Source organism: Thunnus maccoyii, chromosome 12 (genome assembly GCF_910596095.1).
Source record: "Thunnus maccoyii chromosome 12, fThuMac1.1, whole genome shotgun sequence".
NCBI classification, from domain to species: Eukaryota; Metazoa; Chordata; class Actinopteri; order Scombriformes; family Scombridae; genus Thunnus; species Thunnus maccoyii.
In genome coordinates, this window is record NC_056544.1 from 5,946,610 (window position 1) to 5,966,584 (window position 19,975).

General features: G+C 40.5%; 1 protein-coding gene across 13 annotated transcripts in view; it reads right to left on the bottom strand.

Annotated features, from left to right (window-relative positions):
• Positions 1 to 19,975, bottom strand: part of ctnnd2b (catenin (cadherin-associated protein), delta 2b) — a 178,340-nt gene that overhangs the window by 64,103 nt on the left and 94,262 nt on the right. For 6 of the 13 annotated variants that reach the window (XM_042428429.1, XM_042428433.1, XM_042428431.1 and 3 more), the window contains 7 exons: positions 17,273 to 17,389; positions 10,142 to 10,293; positions 9,706 to 9,879; positions 7,495 to 7,640; positions 6,041 to 6,291; positions 3,983 to 4,114; positions 61 to 373 (listed from right to left, as the gene is read on the bottom strand). In XM_042428429.1, the coding sequence (XP_042284363.1) occupies positions 61 to 373; positions 3,983 to 4,114; positions 6,041 to 6,291; positions 7,495 to 7,640; positions 9,706 to 9,879; positions 10,142 to 10,293; positions 17,273 to 17,389 (1,285 nt within the window). The remainder of the gene's footprint in view (positions 1 to 60; positions 374 to 3,982; positions 4,115 to 6,040; positions 6,292 to 7,494; positions 7,641 to 9,705; positions 9,880 to 10,141; positions 10,294 to 17,272; positions 17,390 to 19,975) is intronic. The other 7 variants (XM_042428439.1, XM_042428432.1, XM_042428438.1 and 4 more) reach the window with 3 other exon arrangements.

Below are 19,975 nucleotides of genomic sequence, written 5' to 3' on the forward strand. Positions count from 1 at the left end.
GAACAAAGGGCTTCATCAACAAGCCAGAGCTGATTCTAAGTAAAAAATCCTTTTCCTCACCTTGGGTCCTTCTGGATGCTGTCCACAGATGGAGACCGGCCCAGGGCCGCCTCAGGAGGGAGGGCGGGGCCCGACTTGCTGTAAGGCGACTCGGTGGACGGGCAGAACTGCAGAGTGCGGTACGGGTTGGCGTAGTCAGCCGCCCCGCCTCCTGTGGCAAAGCTGCCTCTCTGAAAGGTGGCGGTGGCGCTCTGGCTTCCCGTTCGCTGCAAGGGGATTGGGTCGACACCGGGGGAAGGCGGGGCTAAAGCGGGAAGAGGAGCGTAGGGACAGAGCAGATAGTTGAGGACCTCTTGGTACAATTGGTTCACAACTGATGTAGTTGAAGAAGGACAGGGAGCAGGGAAGGAAGAAATCACATGAGTGCCAACAAAAGGATACACAAATACACACACACACACACACACAATGAGATAGAAGCAACAACACCAGCACAGATGGAAGAAAGAGCACAGAAGAAAATAAGTGCAAAGGGAAGAAGCAAAAAATAAAAGAAAGAAAAGATATGAAATAAAACACTCATATGCAAATAAATACAGTACTGTATATAAAACTGCAGTGACAACTTACTACAGGTGCAGTAATTTCAGGTGAAAAGGTGAATGTACCAAATTGGCTTATTTTTCATTTGAATAAAAAAAAAAATCACAAAAAACCCATAAGAAAACAAACAGACAGAATGAGTCAAATCAAACAGACATGCTCCATTAAACAAAAAGGAAAAACAAACTTTATGGTCACATATAAAAATTTGCAGGTACTGGTGACAGTTGATAAATGTCCTCTAATGCGGTTTGCATGTCAGCATTTTCCCTCATGTGGCTGTCAAGGCTGAACAAATTCCAACCTAAAAATACATCAAGTCCACATTTTCTTAACACTGCTAGCTTTAATATCGGTATGTATGTGCAAGTGTGGAGACAGGACTTCATCTGTGACATAAAACACAAAGTAATGTGGAGACACAACTGACATAGGAAGCTGGTCATCATTAATTTCTGTTCTGTATCATCACTCTTGCCAGTATCAGACACTCACTGCTAGTTTGTGATATGTGAAAACAAACTTTACAACATTGTGAAGTGAAACATCACACTGTTAGGTATTGTTACTTTAAATAACACTGCCCAGTAAATATGTATTTTTAATATGTATTTTCAGTCTATCATCATGTCCAATTTCCCTGTTTTGAGGTGGACATGAAAACTATCTTAGAAAATGAGTCACAGTGATGAGACAATGAGTCCAGATGTCACTGCAGTGTATATATATAGACTTTTTTTTCATCTCAATTTATATTCTGTTGTTGCATCTTGCCAAACACATTTGCACTTAATTACAAATATTAATGCCACAACTAACTGCCACACAATTAACCTGGGGCTATTGGGGCCAACAGGGCGGCTGCTCCCTGTGCCTGGTTGATAATCCAGCCTTGCTGAACAGATAACATAACACCGTCACCGCAGCCAGTGAATCTCCTTTGTCAGGCTCAAACAGAGAGAGGAATTGTCTTCTTGTTAAACAGCAGTTCAGGAACCATTTGGGCATGATAGTCAACACGGGCACACCGGCTCGCTCTAAGGGAGGTAAGGTAGGTCACTCTGTGTGTGTATGTGTAACTAGATAACTGCAGGGACCTTGGCAAGGCCTGAGGAAATTGAACTGTGACGTGAAGTCGGGTGTAAAGTTGTCTGCTTGTTTCCAACTCATCTTGAAACTATTTGAAATGACCTTGACACATGGCCAGGTTTCAACAGTTATTTTGTGTTGCACAGAAAAAAGAGCTGTTGTTCTGTCCAGTAAAAACATGAGGTTTCACTTTACCTTCAGACAAACTAATGTGGCAGTTATTAATTGTAAGATTTCATCTATGAGACCAACATTTATCTTCCAAAAGGAATTATATCATATATCAAAATGCTGCAGAGGCATTAGAGCCAGAGGTAAATCACCAAAGAGCTGCACAGATCTGTTCAACAGATCATGTTCTCCCGGGATGATGACAGATGTTGACGGGCTGATCATCTCAGGAATCGGGCTGCTAGCGGCTGAGATGACCAGCTGGTCTCACCGTCCAGTGGCCCCTCACCGAGCAAATTTCCAAATAGGCGTTATTTGGATAAACTGACCACATATTGGGAATCTAAATTATTACTTTTTCGCCTGAAAAAATATTAAAACTTAATAAAGTGACATTAATAGTCCTACAGCGAAAATTACAACAGCTTTTAGCCTGGCTCAAACTCTCCAGCATCGCCGCCAGTTGGTGTGAAATGCGTTCTGGGATACTTGGCTGTCCCTTCGGCTAACCAGTGGTGTAACTTCATCACTCAGTGACTCATTCTGTCAGTCAGTCAGGGCCAGACATTCTGTTGCTGTCCAGTCAAAAATACTGTGACAGGCTGTGCTGCATGTTTGTTGCTGCTGGTTATCTTGATGCATCAAACCTATCAGCGTGTAGGGAGAGCCAGGGTGAATACCCCAAATATTTTTATTATTATAGTGAATCTCTCTATGTAGGAATAAAACCTTGTGGATGAAAGTATGAATTTTCTCTCACAGCAATATTCATCATTCAGGCGACCAAACCGGCGGCAAAGCGTCAACAACATTTTAGGACACGGTTGATTTGCTTTGATTTCAAAGCACCCGTGCTAACACCCATGGGATTAATTGAGATTAATTTTCAGCCTTGAAACTAATTAGTTAACAGACTGTGACTGAGAGACAAATTGCCATTGAGACCCCAGTTGGATTTGCCTACCTGATCTGGTAAATAGCGCTACATGATCAGATGCAACAAGAAAATCTCTTCTGTGCGGCAGCCACTCATATAACACCACGGCATTAAAAACAGACTTACCCTCTGAGTTGGACCATACTGTGTCACTTCCTGTTCTACAGTATTTCTGTGATCCGTCACTTTATTCAGGCTATCATATGATGTCTTCTACTCACTGATTTTTAAATTTAGATGCTTCATTGGGTGATTTACAGCACACTGAAGCTATTTATAGTTATGGACTATTTCAAGCGTTTTTCATATTAGTGCTCACAGTCTCACTCTACTCTACTCCAAGTGTTATCACAGGTCTTTCTGCCGTTCCTTATTTCTCCCCGTTACCCACTTCCCCTAAGTGTTGACTAATGGTTTTATTAAAGCTAAAATCCTTAAGATGCTATTCATGGTCAATATCTTTTCAGCAATAGCCATTATGTAATTCCCTCTCTTTAAGTTAGTATTCATTGTTAGTGGCAGAGTCCGCCATTCCCTCACTGGACTGAAATTGCCTTCACTCGCACAAGGGATTCACAGTGTTTGTCGAGAAGAGCGCCAACCACAATCATTCACCCAAAATGGTTCTACAAAACAACAGTCATTTTCTGCATTTTTTGTCAGCAGATAAGTTTAAATTTTTGCAAGAGAGTAATGGAACAGGAGGGAGCAACCACAGTGAGCTATCAAGATGAAGAACAAGGTGCGTTGTTAGAAAGTGGTACCTCTTCATCTAAGTGATTGTTCCCAAACCGTTTTGTTTGCTCCTTGTGAACTCCCAAATTGTTAAGAACTCTAGCCTTTATTGTTCACTCCTTGTGCCCATCCCATTCCTCTTCTACAACCCCTCAACCTCCTTTCTCATTTTCTTCCACCTTTCTCTTGTATATCATTTCACATTTACCTAAATATAGTATAGTATCATTTGGAAAAAATTTGCACACCTCTTATATGTTACTGTCTATCAAATGTTTGCTTTCTCCTCAGACTCACTCACAGCTTCCTCTCTTTTCTATTCCCCTTGTCTTCTGGGATTCAGTTTTACAGACTGTGTTTGTAGATATCGCCTCAACACCTTGAACAAATAACCCTCCATTTCATGTCTTTATTTTCCTCAGCCCCCATGCCCTCGTCTCTGCTTACCTTGTCCTCTAAGGTTGGGTTTGGTATAGACTCTGTCTTCGTAGATGGGGTCGATGTGGTGTTCAGGAGACTGCAGAGGTCGCAGCTCAGAGCCCAAGTGACTGTGCTGGCTGCTGTAGGAGCCTCTGGAGCCTGGAACACACAAGGGAAACGGAGGTTAAATTTACAGACGAGAGGATGGATAACAATTTTCTCTGAAGATGTGAAGGTGATTACAAAATGAGAGAAATATGAAAAATACAAATTAGAGGACAATCAAATTTAGACCAGTTAAGTCAGTCCTCTGAATTATTTCTTATAATACATTTATACTTTCATGTTTTGCTCTCTTTGAACTTGAAAATGTGATGAGTAAAGCCATCATCTTCAAATTGTATTGGATAGTGGTGGAAAGTAATGTACAAAAAAAGTACATTTACTCAAGTACTTGTACTGTATTTCCATTTCATGCTTACTCAATAGGGGCAATATTGCCATTTTTACTCCACAGCACTTACCTACAGTATAGTTAATAGCTGCCTTTCAGATTATGATTCACTGACCTTAAACTTATAAAATACAATTCCCTGTTGAAGACTAAACCAGAAGTTACATATTTTTGGCTTATTACCCCCTACAAAAAACTGTCAATTTACAGCCCCTCATCACTTTTCAGATATCTTTGAGTTGTTCGCACTTCCACCAAAGAGACAAAGACAGATATATCCCCTTTAATATTCTCAGAGTTTAAATAACTGTTTGAGGTACAAAGATATAAAACTATCCAGTATTTCACAAAAAAGAAAAGATCCAAAACTGAAGTGCAACAACGAATGCAGATTTGTGTAGCAGAACTTAATTTTTTCCAACTCCATTTATCAATTAATGACCCCCCATATTTATGATGTGAACCTTAGGAGAGGGCTGGACAGACCCTTAGGTTGGGAAACACTGGATTAAAAATAACTTGCTGTATATAAAGTGGTTAAAATGAGCTCCAACCAGCTACAATTGCTGGGCATTGGGCAGTGAATGAGTAATTTTTGATACTTGAAGTAAATCTTGCTGATAATATTTCTGTACTGGAGTAGGATTGTGAATGCAGGACTTTTACTTGTAATGGAGTATTTTTACATTAATGTATTGCACTTTTAGGATCTGAATAACATACTTCCTCCGTCACTGGTATGGACTGTTTTTACCTTGCTCACTTGCCATGAACACAAAAAGAGCCATTTAATCAGTAGCTGAAAGGAACAGTTCACCTCTAAACTAGACAGGAGTCATTATCCACAGTATCTATCTCCTGGGAAATAGTTGCTGTCTGTCATTTTTTTAAGTCACAGTTAACATGAGCACATTTTAGTTCAAATAAATAAAAGTTAAATGCCAAAAATGAGATATCCTCTTTTGAATAGCCCAAAACAAAGCCCAACTCTGGAATTAAAATAAAAAGTCCTCTGTAGAGGCAATGAATCTCATTCATGAATTCATTTGAAATCTAACGCATTTTAGATAAAACCTCAAGCCAATTTAATCAAATATTTGGTAAAATGTGTTTTCTTTCATATCCATATGCACATGCTGATGAATACCAATTACACACAAATTGGGAAATTGGGTTCATGTAACCCTAACTATCATGAACTAACATAATGGAACTGCCTCAGAAATGCCATATTAGGCCCTGAAGAAAAACCCATAATTCACAATCTCTCACACCAAATGGTACCACAACACTGAAAAGTAAGAACGTCGATTACACAGAAACGTAGGATAAAGTGTGTCCTGATGGAAAAAAATATCTACTAAATGCAGAATTAAAAAAACTGAAGAAATTAAGTAACATCTGCACAATTCTAATGCTATTTTTTGGCATGTGTGTGATTTTAGTTGGAGCTAAAAGAGAAGATCTTGATGAAAATGACTTAAAAGGAATGTCTAAATTTCAAATACATTTAAAGTGGGTACTCAGGTGATGGTTTTTATTCCCTAAAATGTATAAATGGCATGATGACATTTCACACATCCACACATGTACATGACAGGTACACAAAGTAATAATAAAAGTGTCTTGACCTCTACCTGCCAGGCTACCAGGCCTTTGCAGGGTTGCGTTGGCGTACAGCTCGTGGGAAATCTTGTAGCTGTCTGCTCCGATGTGATGCAGCATGCGCTTGGTGGGCGACAGGGTGGCGTAGCTGCCCACCACCGAGCTGAGCTGGTGGATGGGTGACGAGGTGTGGTTTCCCCCCGGGGAGGCTGCCATGGGGAGAGGGGAGGAGGATCCAGCGGCACCTGATGCTACCATGTTGATAGGCGATGAAGTGCTGCAGGAGGAGTAAGTGGAAATGTAAGTATTTTTGTCACACTATGGCCCCATTTGCAACAGGTATTAACATGTGATCTGTATCTGGAAGCAAATTCTGGGTATTGACATCCAATCCATTTACACCTGGTATTCATAAGTTTTCTCGTTATCTTGATTCTGCTCATATTGTGATCGTATATCTGATCTCAATATGCAAAAAAATGCCAGCAGAGAGGCGAAGTCGTACATGAACAGAAGATTTATTCCTTTTCTGCGGCAGTAAACTGAAAACATGGTCCCGGCGATAATTGTGCCATATTCAGAGCTTAAATCACTTTTTGAGAATGAAAACTTTCTAGTTACTGCTACTACTACTAGCTTTTGCCTGGTTTGCTTAAGCTAGCAGGAAGAAGCGGCGTCAGGTGATTCAAGACTCCATGGCTGCACAATTCCATCAAATGGAAATATTCTAGACATCTAGATGATAGTGATGATTGCACATTATTTAAACACAAAAACACAAAATTCAGCCTGACATATTATGTATCTCTGGAAACTTTGGGATTTCATACAGAATTTAAAATAAAGTTCTGTCGGTTTGAATGATATTTGGCAGTACAGCATGAGTTTGCAATGACCACACCACCAACAGTCTGCTGCTCAATTAGGGGTTGAACACTATGACTTTGTCATTGTCAAAATTGTGCTTCAAGAGATTTATTAGAGGTGAAGACTTATCAGTCCGTAGCACTGAACCTTCCCAAGTTTGAAGACCATTAGGTACAGTGCCTTCAATTGTCTGCTTGGGGAAAACTAAAGGCACACAAGGAGCAGAAAAGAATATTGTGAAAGTGTCTTGGCTTTAACAGTTCAAACAAATTACACTGTAGTCAGGCAAACTACTACTGTTTCGGCATTTTCTTCCTATTGAGGCAGGCTGAGGCATAATAAAAAGGATGATGTAAAACTATCTTTGAAGTATAAGTACTGGAATCTAACATGGCTAATACAAGCAGGGAGTGTTTGTAGCTACAAAGTGTTTTTCAAAGCCAGAAATCGAAGCACCAGGTGAAGTAATTGTTGAGTCACTGGTATTGATCAACAACGGCATCAACTTCCTGCAGATATATTCTTCTGTGCAATGAGGCAGGTAAAACTCTTACGTAATGTGCTCTCTATGAGGCTGTATTAAATCAACTGGTCAGACTGAAATTGAACCAACCTGTAGGACTTGGCGAGTCGGCTGGGTGACTGTTTGGGCGAGGACACCCTCTGTAGTGTGGCGTAGCTGGGCATGTCTGAGGAGGCTGATCCCAGGCGCTGCAGCTTGGTAGGAGATCCCACCGCCTGCAGAGGAGAGCTCACACGCTGGAATAGAGGAGGTGTACTTCATTAAAGTGCAATGTCACTCACTTTTAAAAGTCATCTACTCTTCTTATTCATGTCATTATTTGTAGAGAGATGAACAACTCCCCCTGGAGCTGTAAACTAAAGACCAGAAACTCTTATCTGCAATAATATCCTGATGAAGAATAATAAGACCAAACTTTTATGACCTAATGAAGTTGAAATGTGACTGCAAGCAATGGGTCGCCAAATGTTCCTTCAGACTTATAAACAAGCATTTTCATTTTGTGCCAAATGAGGAAATAAGTTCATGGTAAATGGTACAACGTTAAACACTCCATTAATTTGGATGAGACTGGTCAGGATGTGCTGAAGTGAGGATACTGCCAATTTCTGACACACTGGAACAGTGCTGGTAAATCTGTTTAAATGAATTCAAAGACGCGATTAACATGGTGCTCTTAGAATCCTAATTTCTAAGCCTGGAGAATGAATTCATCACAGTGTGGCACAAGAAGCAACAAAAGACTAAATCATCACCTGAGAGGCCCCGATTTAGTACAAGTTTGCTGCATTGTGGCTGCCCTGTTGGCGCACCCCACAGGGAGATCTGCCTGTAAACCCAATAGTCCCATTGTAATGATCCCAAGAAAGATTCAGGATAAGCTATTTCTTAAATTGCTGACATGATAGCAGTAATGTAAATGAAATAAATGGCAGCCACAGTTTGCACCCAACATCCGCCTCAGATTTAACTAATACTTTGGCGGTGAAGTTGTCCACTGACTTCAGTGGTGTAACCTTCTGCAAGTAAAGACTAGCACATCTGAAGGTGAGTTAACTTCATTAGGTCAGATGGTAGAGGTGGGTATACAATTGATTACACTAATACCTTGCAGGATTTGTTTTCAGTTAATACTCAAAAAGTGATATGTAATTTGATAAGAGATGAGGTGGACTGTTAGCCTTTGGCTAAATAAACAAGCTAATTAAAGATGTGTTTATGTTTCTTTCATTAGATGATTTTCCTGGTTTAGCCTTGCCTGCTATGCAGCATTTGCAGTATTTGCTAGTAGGAAGTTCTATGATCTGAGATATACCAGTGGGCCAATAATGGTGTTACATGAATTTTCTTTTAAACCCAGATGACAAACTAAAAGCAAACAAAAAAGTTTAGAGATATTGCACCTTTGCAAGTTGGGGCACTGACAAGCATTTGTAGGAGTTTCTTCAAGGAAAATTCCAAGGAAAATCAACCAAATGTTCATCGCCTGTAGGCTTGAAAGGTGGCTCCAAAAATATTATAGTTGTTTGCAGAGATGGCTGCTATTGTTAGCTTGGATTCACTGCAGTTAAGGGCTGGTCACACCAGAAGTTAACACAGCAAAGTTCATCCACGTCTCCTTGCAAAATAGTTGGTGCTAGTGGCTTGGTCATGATGGTACAAAATCACAAGGCTAAATGATGAACTGCTCCAGCTGGTGAGCTAATGGCTACCATGCTAGTAAGCCGCGAGCATAGCTAGCTAGCTGTGATTTGCCACAATGTTTTGCCACTCTAAATGTGGTTGTGAACAATCCTTTACAATGTATTACAGTGGTGACCCAGAGTCAAAAAATGTGTCAAAATGTAACCACTCCCACAGCATTATCCAATTCTCAGCCATTGATCTGTATTTTAAGTTTGTGCCAAACTAAATATACTACTATTATGTCATGCAAATGACTCCTCATAGCTCCAAAGCTTTACTGGAAGTGACACTTTTAGTGATTAATTGACAAACTGACAATGGCTTGGAACACACAGTATAGCATATGAATCAACAGCAGAAAAGTGGATTGTGCTGCAAGATGGTTTGAGAAGTTTTCATGGATGCTTGCTCTGAATAAATTGGTTACCGTTGGAATCCTTTGTGTCTGATGTAAATCCAAGCAAACTACAGCTGAGGCAACAATGTTTTCAGAGCAACATTGCAAGGTGTTCAGGCAGTGTTAAGGATTACACCAATAGTGTAGTGAGGAGGCTGGGAAAAGCATCCGTCAGATGGCAACTGAAGCATTACAGTAATGTATTCAGGGATTTATACCTGTGCAGGCAAAGTGGCACAGGAGTAATACATGGATGGTCCGACAGGTGCAGATCCGCCCTCAGTGGGCATGTGGAAGGCGCTGCCATGGGCTTGCTGGGCAAATGAGTCTCTCTGGGACTGAGAAGGAGAGTCTGTCCCCACTAACTGGGCAGCTGCACGGCTGGATGTCACCTAGCAAGGAGAGGAGTGTGGAGAAACATGAGAGAGGTAAGGGAGAGAGAAAAAAACATGTCAAGCAACAAGCGAGGAGAGGGAGAAAGGGATGAAGGGAGATAGGGAGGGGAGGGGGAGAGAGGAGAGAGGTAGAGGAGAAACAGGAAGGTAGGGGGAGAGGGGGTGATGAGAACGAGACAGGAGAGAGGGAGGATGAATAAGCAGAAGGGTAAAGGAAGATGGAAATTAAGCCTGCTGATGAATTTACATGTGTGTGTACCTGGTTGTAGCTATGAACAGCCCCTCCAACGTGCCCACTGCGGCCCGTGACTGATTCGCCAAGTGCCAGCCCTTGGTTACTATGGTAACCAGCAGCTGCATAGGCATCCTGGTTGTTGAGCTGCAAAGCACTTTGAGACAGAAGTCCTTGTCCTGATGGGAAAAAGGAGAAAAAAAGAAGAATTAAAGAAGTATAAATATATCAATACATTCAATACATTCTATGAGAGAGAAGAGACAAGAGAGATGTAATGTGAGGTCACGCAGTTGGGGAGTCATAGTTTGAAGCAAACTTTTGAACATTTTCAAAAGCCATCACAAGACTTAGTTTCACTCCTGTCTAGTTGCTTTTATGTAAGTGTTTTCAGACGACTTTTACTTCTGTAACCGTCTGTCTTTGTGTAAAGATTTATTCTTTTCATGGCCTTGAAGGTGTTTTGTAACACAGTTCATGTCCCACATGTTATACAATGTACTTCTTTTTCATGGGAAAAGAGTGAATGGGAATATAACAAATATGACTGTAGCAGACCTTGAAATGAGGAAGAGAAGAAAAAAAAAAGAAAAGGGAGGAGAAGGGAAGAGAAGATTGAAAGCTAGAATAAAATATAATAGAATTCCTTGTCCTCTCTTTCAGACACCCATTTGCTTTTTACCCACTATGTTATTCCAGCCTCTCGCCACTCTTTTCCTCTCATGCTCTGTGACCCTTAAATCTCACTCTGCTCCTGACCTCCATTTAAAACACACTCTTCCTCTGTCTTTTTCACTCTCCCTGCCTCTATCACTTCCTTTATTGCTGTCTCCTACCTGTCGTTCTTTCTCCTCTCCATATTTCTCTGTATAATTCAACAGGAGCAGTTCAAAGTGTAGTTGAGCTACAGGAATAGTCCGACCTTTTGAGAAATGCACTTATTCACTTTCTTGCCAAGAGTTAGATGAGAAGGTTGATACCATTCAGTTCAAGAAAACACCTACCGAAGCTCTAAAGCTCACTCATTAACATGTTGCATTTTTCTTTTTCTTTAATCCATATAAACACACACCAGTATTTTTAGCAGAGAAATTAGTGGATATGCTTGAAAAGGCAAAGTGATCAGCGCAGAACTTCGACATGAAAACTTACACTACTCACTGTTTTCCCTGTTAGCGAACGATAATGCTAGTAGTAGTAATCAAGCCTGTGGCACCACTTATTTCACGACACTATGCAAATAAATTTTGCTGTACCACTTTCTGATGTGACTAAACATGTAGGGGGAGTTGGGACACAACAATCGTTTTACCCCGTGTAGAGGGTCTTACTGAGAGATAGCCGAAGCAGGATCTGGAATGCCTCACAATGTCCTGCTAAAAAGGACTAGTTTGTTGTTTTTGCTCTCTCTTGCCTAGTTTGACAACTTGTACAATGTGCTGACCCACAGAAACATAGAGCACACTTCTGTTCACAACTGTTAACATGTTGGATGATGAAAGTCTTTCTCTGGAGCCTCCATTCAACTATGTACAGAGAGTTGTGAAAGATGGCAAGCTGCTCAGGGTCCAATCTGTAGTCTGCAATGTCTCTCAGCCAGGGATTTATGACTCACCTAATGTGTTTTTAAAAAAATATTGTGTAGTCTGATTCTGGTAATAGACATCCAGTAAAGTTAGGTTAGGTTAGACTCATTCTTCAAAATACTACATAACATAACTACACAGAGACATATAGCAGAAATAAAGAAATATCCAACAAAACCCAAAATATTCTGTAAAGATGGATCATTGTCCTTTCCCCCCCCTCATTTTGTGAAGCATTATCAATGGCTCATTTTAGTCACTGGCTCATTACCCATCATCTACACTTTGCTATGTCATCTGTTAACTGTTGTAAAAAGTGTGAGAATCACTGACATACTGCTGTGCAACACCTTCCAGCGGAGCTGCTTCTATTACCACATCTCTCATGGTTCCACTTCTATATTCAGGCTGTCATCCAAAATCTACCAAAGATCATTCGGCCAGACTCCAGCTGGCCAAGCTTACAGTGAGCTACCATTGAACTAGCAGCTGGTCAGCCATCAAGTCGGTCAGTTAGCAGCCGATAGTAACTTTTCAGTTAATCAATCAGACTCTCTGTAATGTTAAATGGACTCTTTTCTAAGCAAATATCTTAGAAAGAACTACCCCTAACTTTTATGCCAGCAGTCAATTTGAGAGAGTGGATGTCATTTATTTTCTCTGAGTACATTATGTTAGTTTGTCATCAAACTCTGCAAATGTTCATGTCTCACTTCGTGGTAGGAAAACTGTAACATATAATCTATGGCTGACACTGTAACTGATTAACAGTAGGTTTGCAGAGTGTGATGATACACACACGGTACACCCACAGCATAATGAGATAAATGCTTCATTGCTAATTTTACATACAGTCTCATTCATGTTTCTGAAGTATTTACAGTCTTGTGATTTGCACATGGATCACTTCATTTATAGCATAAACATGCAAACATGCACATGCTGTAACTAATATCGTGAGCACAAACATGCTATATGTGAAAGACAGAATATATGAAACACAATGAATGCAGGCAACAGTGACAAAGCATTTACAGAATGTTTTGTAGACTGTAAAGCCTGCATTTGCCTGGAAGGACCATAAAGTTTGAAGTGAATTTAATTGAATCATTTGAGGAGGACGGGAAGGGCGCGAGGTGCTTGTGCAAGAGCCAAAACTCTCCCACCCCTCTTATTAAAGTCCTGTTAAATTTTTTGATGTACCCTTGATTAATTCACTTTTGGTGATGATAGCAATGATGTGCCTCATCAACGGCTTTAATTACAGACATAAAACTCTTTTTTTTAATCCAAAATTTTGGTCAAAACATAATGTCCCCCACTAGCATTTTGGTGCAGTAATGCATGAATACAGCAATGGCACTCCTGCCACTTTTACAACTGCTACATCAGTTTGCCTTTCTGGCAAACAACTCACTGCACTGGAAAATATCTTTACTGCATTATAAAGGCTCTAAATAGACCTATAAATTCCTAGCGTTCAAGATTCAACTCTCAAAGGAGTTCTTGAGCTGTCCTTCATCAACAGTGCCTGTCCCTTTAATCTCTACTGATCTCCCTTTTTGCCAGCAGTCTGAGAATCAAACCAAGAACGGCAGATTAGACAAGAAGAAACTCTGCCTGTTTGTGATTATTAAACAAGAGAGAAAGGAAATCATGGTGTGCCAGCGGTCAATATCCACTGCACGGGACAGATAAAGTCAGCAGCTAACGGCAAATGGAGTCACTCTGGATAAGCGTGTTGGAAAATAAAGCTGGACCAAAGTGAAAAGTCACTTTAAAGTACAGCTCCTGTAGGCAGTTTAGCTGGTGATTCTGCATTATTTAAAATGTGATATTAAGCTAAGGGTGCTGGGAGAGTTTACTAGGTCAAGGCTTCAATGTCCAATATAGGCTCATCTTGGGTGAGTACACACATACATACGTACATAATGGCAATGGAAGAATTTGTACTCCAGGCCTGTTTCAGATTCAGATTCACTCACTCTCGCACACATGCGCACAAACCCAGATGTTTGTGTACGAAGCCAAAGGATGTTTTGAACAGTTTTTGTTTGCCACTTTAGGTGTGTTTCATATGGGTAGTGGAGCCTTTAGGGAAGCAAAGGGCCTCATAAATACATTATCACTCAGATGGCAAACACTGAAGGCTCCACTGAATCCATCTGAGCTGAGTGAGTGAGGAAAAGTGTGTGTGTGTGTGTGTAGGAAGAGGTAGGGGTGTATTAGTGTATTAGAAGGTAGGTAATGGGGTGCCATAAGAAGGTCCCTGCCCGTGAATTTTAATACCTTTCAGAGTTGGGTGAATGCACGCACACACACATACTTGCCTCTGTCCTTCCCTGTGATATCATGCATGGACACACACCATTTCTATGTAGTTGTGTACTGCTCTGGCTCATTCATTCATCTCTTTTTCTGTCAAGTACACACACAAAAAGTTGAGTGGCTTTTCTTCCGCATCGTGACCAGCGTTCTCTATTGACACATTTTAATATTTCATCAGTTGTCTATTTTTAGATACCCATCGGAGGCATGTGCAGTCTGGAACACACACACATGCACACACACACACATGCACACACACACACACACACACACACACACACGCATAAATATACACAGCTGTGTGCACAGTCCCAAATATCCACGTTCATCATGGTCACACATACACACAGATTAACATGCACACTGGCGAGCATCACTAGCATGAGGCAGCATGACGCATGAAGACACAGTGTACTTTGCTGCTGTGTCGCACTAATCTGTTCAGCAGCTTGAGTAAAGCAGTGGATTCTGCTGCTTTGTGTGTTTCGCAGGTGTTTGAGTATGTATCTTGTCATGTGCACCGTATGTGTGTAAAATGCTTCTTTCGATGCGTGTATGCGTTTTCCTGACTGTTAAATAACGTCCACATGCTCGTGTGCCAGATGGAAAATTTAAACAGACTGTTTTTTTGGGTTTTTTTTAAAAAAACACAATGAAACAAATGCCAGTTGAGCGGCCGCTGGCAGATGGTGGCAGATTTACCACTCAAATATATTAGTAAGTTCTGAGACCAAAAAGCATGCCTCTCTTTTCTAGCCATCATGCCACTATTTTGCCTGCTGAACTGTTGCTAGCAGATTTTATCAGCTGTAGCTAGCAAGCTAATTACGCTAACACCATGACCTGGTTTAAAACACTGCGGGGCTGCCAACTCTCACGCATTGACCGTTAGAGTGACGTACTTTTCACAGACTCTCGTTTCGTAAGGTTACAGAAATTGTCGTAGCCCTCCCAATTCTAGGGAGGCTGAAGGCGTTTTTCAAGCTGTTTGACCATCCAACAAGTAGTTCCATTGAAGTATACTGGCGCCATAAACCATACGTCTGGCAAATGTCACTATCTCAGCTTGAGTTGGTTGATGTGGCTGGACTGTAAACTTCCCCAAATCCAATAGAGCAGACAGAGCTGCTAATGTTTCCCTAAACTCTGATAGCATCAAAGACTTCCACACTGTGGGGAAATACTATAGTGGATGTGCTAGTCCTGAATAGGTCTGTTTTGTCAGTTACCTGTAATCTGCTTGGTTACCATTTTACAGTAGGTAGTAGCCTAATCTATTTAGCTGGATATGCTAACAATTGCAGCTTATGTTACAGCAGATAAACGCACAGTTTAATACATTCCTTACACTTTTGCTCTTGTATTTTTGGTTTTTGGAAAAGAGACGCCACCCTCCAAACTCTCTCTCAAACAAACTCCTACTAGAGCCAACATATGGAGAAATTCAAACAGCTTGACAGGCCTGCCGTGTCTAGTTACGGTTGCTATGCTTTAATTGGACAGTCACTGTTTTGGTCAGACTCTCTACATTGCTTCTTTTCTCTCTCACCCACTCTGTCTCTTGCTCACATCTCTGTCTCTCTTCTTCCGTCTGTCTCTTGCTTGCATGTTTGTTCTTTTTTTTTTTTTTTTGGTGGTTTTCTGGACTAGCCGGTTGGTCGGTTACATAACTATTATTTAAACATCAAATATATCAAACAAAATTACATTCCTAGTTTTGTATGCATATGTGTGTCTCTGTGCACGTGCAAGTACATGTGTATAAACAGACTACGCATGTTGCCCTGTATGCTTTCCTGTGTATTTCTCCATGCCTCAGTGTGTGATTAGGCCTATTTATGCACGCATGCTTGTCTATGTGTGCACATTTATGCCTTTATGTGCTTGTGCTGTATACTTTCATGCACATGTGTGAGTGTGTTTCCCCTCTGCTCTGTGAACAGCAGGCCAGCTGACACCTCAGCAAGGATGGATTAGCATATCAAACTACTGGCACGACTCTGCATGTCTCCTGACAGCTACCTCACTCCCTTGGGGTCGACTATATAAAAGACATGGGTATCATCCCCGTGACCAAATGAAAAATGATGAGAGTGAAGCAGAGAGGCACAGGGAGTTGTTCAGGATCTCACTGAGAGCTCTTAGAAAACAACTGCTTTGCACTCTGGAATTAAAGGACGACTGTATCTGGGTTTTTTTCCGGGTTGTTCAAATGGAAACGCCCACTCAGCTGTTAGCAAATAGCAGTGATGTGGGTTAGAGCACTGATGCCCCCACAAAATATAATGAACCTGCACTTTAAAGCAACTAAACAACACCAGTAACAACACCAGTTGCTGTGTAAAGAGGCAACATGCTAAAATGTTAGCATAACTTTATATGTTGATAATATGTTAATAACTCAATTAATTGGTTGTTGGTGATTACACACAAAATTAACAACATACGCAAAATTGTGATAAGTTTTGCTACTGTACTGCTGACTTACAGTAGTGATTTAGAAAATATTCAGCTTATGACAGCTGTTTCATTTGCTCTCTACATGCTCAGTGTCTGAATCCAGACAGAAACATCCTCTCAAACCAGAGGATAAAGAACCTGAGATTGTATATGTTTGGAATAAATGAAAGTACCGAATAGTTAGCATGAGCAGGAAGAGCAACCATGGGCAAACAGACAAAGTGACCCTCAGAAAATGAAATATTATCAATAGAAAATCCAAGGAAAGATGCAATCATCCTGGACATACTGACTGACAAGTGACCTAGTTCTTAGGGATTACCACTCTTATACTATACTTAAAATCATTTTATTTTTTCAAGTAGCACTTTAAGAGAAAATGGTTAAATCTGATGAAAGGCAAAATCTTTTTCTGCATTCAGGTAGAACATGCCAATTAGAACAAGTACTTCAGTTAAAAAAAATATCTCACAGACTTGATTAAATTAAAGTAGTGCTAAAAAAACAGAACCCAATCGTCCTCTCTTTACCATTTATTCAAGGAAAGACTACACACACTCCTTTCAAAGCCATGTTACTCCCTATAGTGTTATAACTACAGCAGGCTGGTTCTGTGAACTGCATTTAGCTTGGTGAATTCACACACATTCAACAGGTTAATCAGCCAGAACCTGGACACCAGCTCTGCAGGTTGTCGGCTGTCTCAGCAATGAAAATACAAAGACAAATAATTTTCTCACTCTGCTTAAAAAAAAATCCCTCCTAATCATAACATTAGCCTTACTATCTCCTGTAGAGGTGTCCTGCGAGTCCAAGATGCCTGATTCCTGGAGCGATCTGATACAGGAGTCCACCAACTCCAGGCCTGTCGTCAGTTCCTCCTCTATGTCCTTCTGTCCATCTGCATGGGCAGAAACACACAAAATGTGAAATGAATGGATATCAGTGGAGAGAAAGACACAGCCTCTTTTTCTGCTACCTCCAGACTGCTCCTCCATACTAATGTCAGAATTAACTCACTGGGGGGCCTTGGGCAAAAATGAGCTAATGTCCACCACTGACCCCTTATTCCTCCTGCAGTCCATCCATTATGTACCCATTCACCTTCAAGTACCAAAATGTACAGTGCACACACAGCAGACTACACATGGCAGCTTAATTATATTTTGCCTGGAGCTCCAGATACCAACCAGGGCTTCTACACTAGAATACTACCTAGCTCTAGGTTTGCAATATGCCAAATTAATTTGTGGTAATTGGATAAAACACACATTTTTCAGGAACCTTGTAAATGCTATATAAACTAAAATTGAAACAAAAATTTAAAAAGTATATGCTGAAAGAAAAGCAGGGCAAAGCTAACTGTGCTAACTGTATCCATGGCAACATTGTACTTCCAAGCTCAGCTTTTAAGCCAACATGGTCAATAAGTGCTTAAAGTGCTCAGAATACATTCACTTAATAAGGATAATAACAACACATTTAATTTATTTGAAAGCGGGCAAAAGCTCTGAAACAAGTAAGTAGATCTTGAATAGAGATTCTTATGTCAGCTGCTGTTTTCAAGGTCATGTAGGAATTGTCAAGTTCAATTTATATCTTTTTACATCAACCAAAGCATGATGAGAGCACTTGTGGAAAATATCAAAATATTATATATGGAAAAAGTATGACAAAACCCATCAACCCATGTACTTTTTTTGTTTGTGCAACTAATGCATTTTCAACAATACTACAGCTTACAATATCCTATCAACGCATTTTTTTATATCCCAGGAACACTGACATTCTCTTCCGTTCATTCATATACACAACACACAGTTTGTGGTGTGTTAAAAATATGTGGACATACAGACAAAAAGAAAAAAAATCTCATGCATACTTTTTTTTACACTTCTTTCATAAAAAATGTACCATAACATAAATACACTGACAAACAAATAGATGTCATTTCTGAGTTCTCTGTCTTATTTTTAACATACCAATATATGTTATGCTAGCTAAGATTTAATGACAAAGCCATAGGCCTATAAATAAGGACAGATGAGCGAGCAAAACTGCCAAAGGTTTTGTTAAAACTATTTGTTAAACTATGTGGTTACAGTTACTGCCTCAAGGCCCTCATCATTTCATTTATATTGTGGTTTAGTGGCACACATTCCCAAACGTATGACACAGTGACTGACACACTGAACCTGGGGCTTTCTAGGCCCCTGGAGGTCTGAAGCCCCACGCTGTTGCCTGCTTTGCCCGGTTAGTAACCCAACCACGGTCACATACTACCATATAAACATGTTTCTTTTGACCCACTCTTGTTAATACTTCAACATCTAAAAAAATTTTATTTTGTAAGTTCAAATTCTTATTCAGCGGCTGATTTGCAACTGAAAAAGAGGCTACACTCACATCTCATCACAGAGTAGTATGTAAGGGTAAACCCTGGGTCAAGGGTAAAAACCTAACTGATAATCCAGCAACAAATCTTGTGGGATTGAGGTCTATGAGGCGCTGCCTTGTAGTTAGATACCCGGCCGTTTGTCTGTCAGAGAAAGGCTGATAACATGCCCAGTGTCTTCAATTTGGAGAGGGCTGCCAAGGGGGATAAAACCTTACAAATGAGTCTTAGGAGAAACATTAATCTCTTATCAAGAGAGAGAGAGAAAGGGTTATAGTAGAGGCCTTAGTGAGTGGATTTAGGTGTCCAATTTTATTGACTTCAACTGACGCAATTGCAGACTGATGATGCTATTGGTGAAACATTTCAGTACCGTCAGCAGCATTACAGTGGATTTACTCTCAGCCTCACGCAAGACAAAACTCATTTTTAAACCTGTTTGATCCAGAAGTGATGGGTTTTAATGGTACATTAATGGTTCTTTTTCATGACAGAGTATTAAATTTAGTCTTTCTTTCAGCACAGCAGATGGATAAAGACAACAGGAAACACTTTAAAAGCCTTGAGTATGAATCGTTTTGACCGCAAACCTTTGGGCTTCCTTGTGTTAGTCAGCTCTTTGTTGGCAGAGGTCACCAACCTTGCACTCTATTAATCAATCTACTCTTGACACTGCATACCCCTCAACATGACTGACAAAGACAGAGAGAGAGAGACCCAAGTGTCATGAATGGTTGGTGTTTTTCTCAACTAAAATGCCGTCAAAGAAGTTGTTAAGCCCAGAGAGGTGTCTTAATTTGACTTTCAAATTTTCTAAAGGCCTCACACTCATTGATTCTTGCTGTCCTTTATGGAAAGCACTTCCCATCTGGCTCTCCAAACAGGTTAAACTAAATGCTGAGAATTATTTGCAAATGCTTTTTTGACCTTTACTCAGCTGTCAGAAGGGGCAATGCATGGTTTGGAAGTTTGAGAGAAAAGAGTTTTATGTTTCAACAAGCCTTCTTCTGTGCAGAGAGAGTTTGATTGGTAATTTTCACTGCAGCAGCCACCATAGTTGTTGTACAGGACTGAATCAATATATTGTAAATG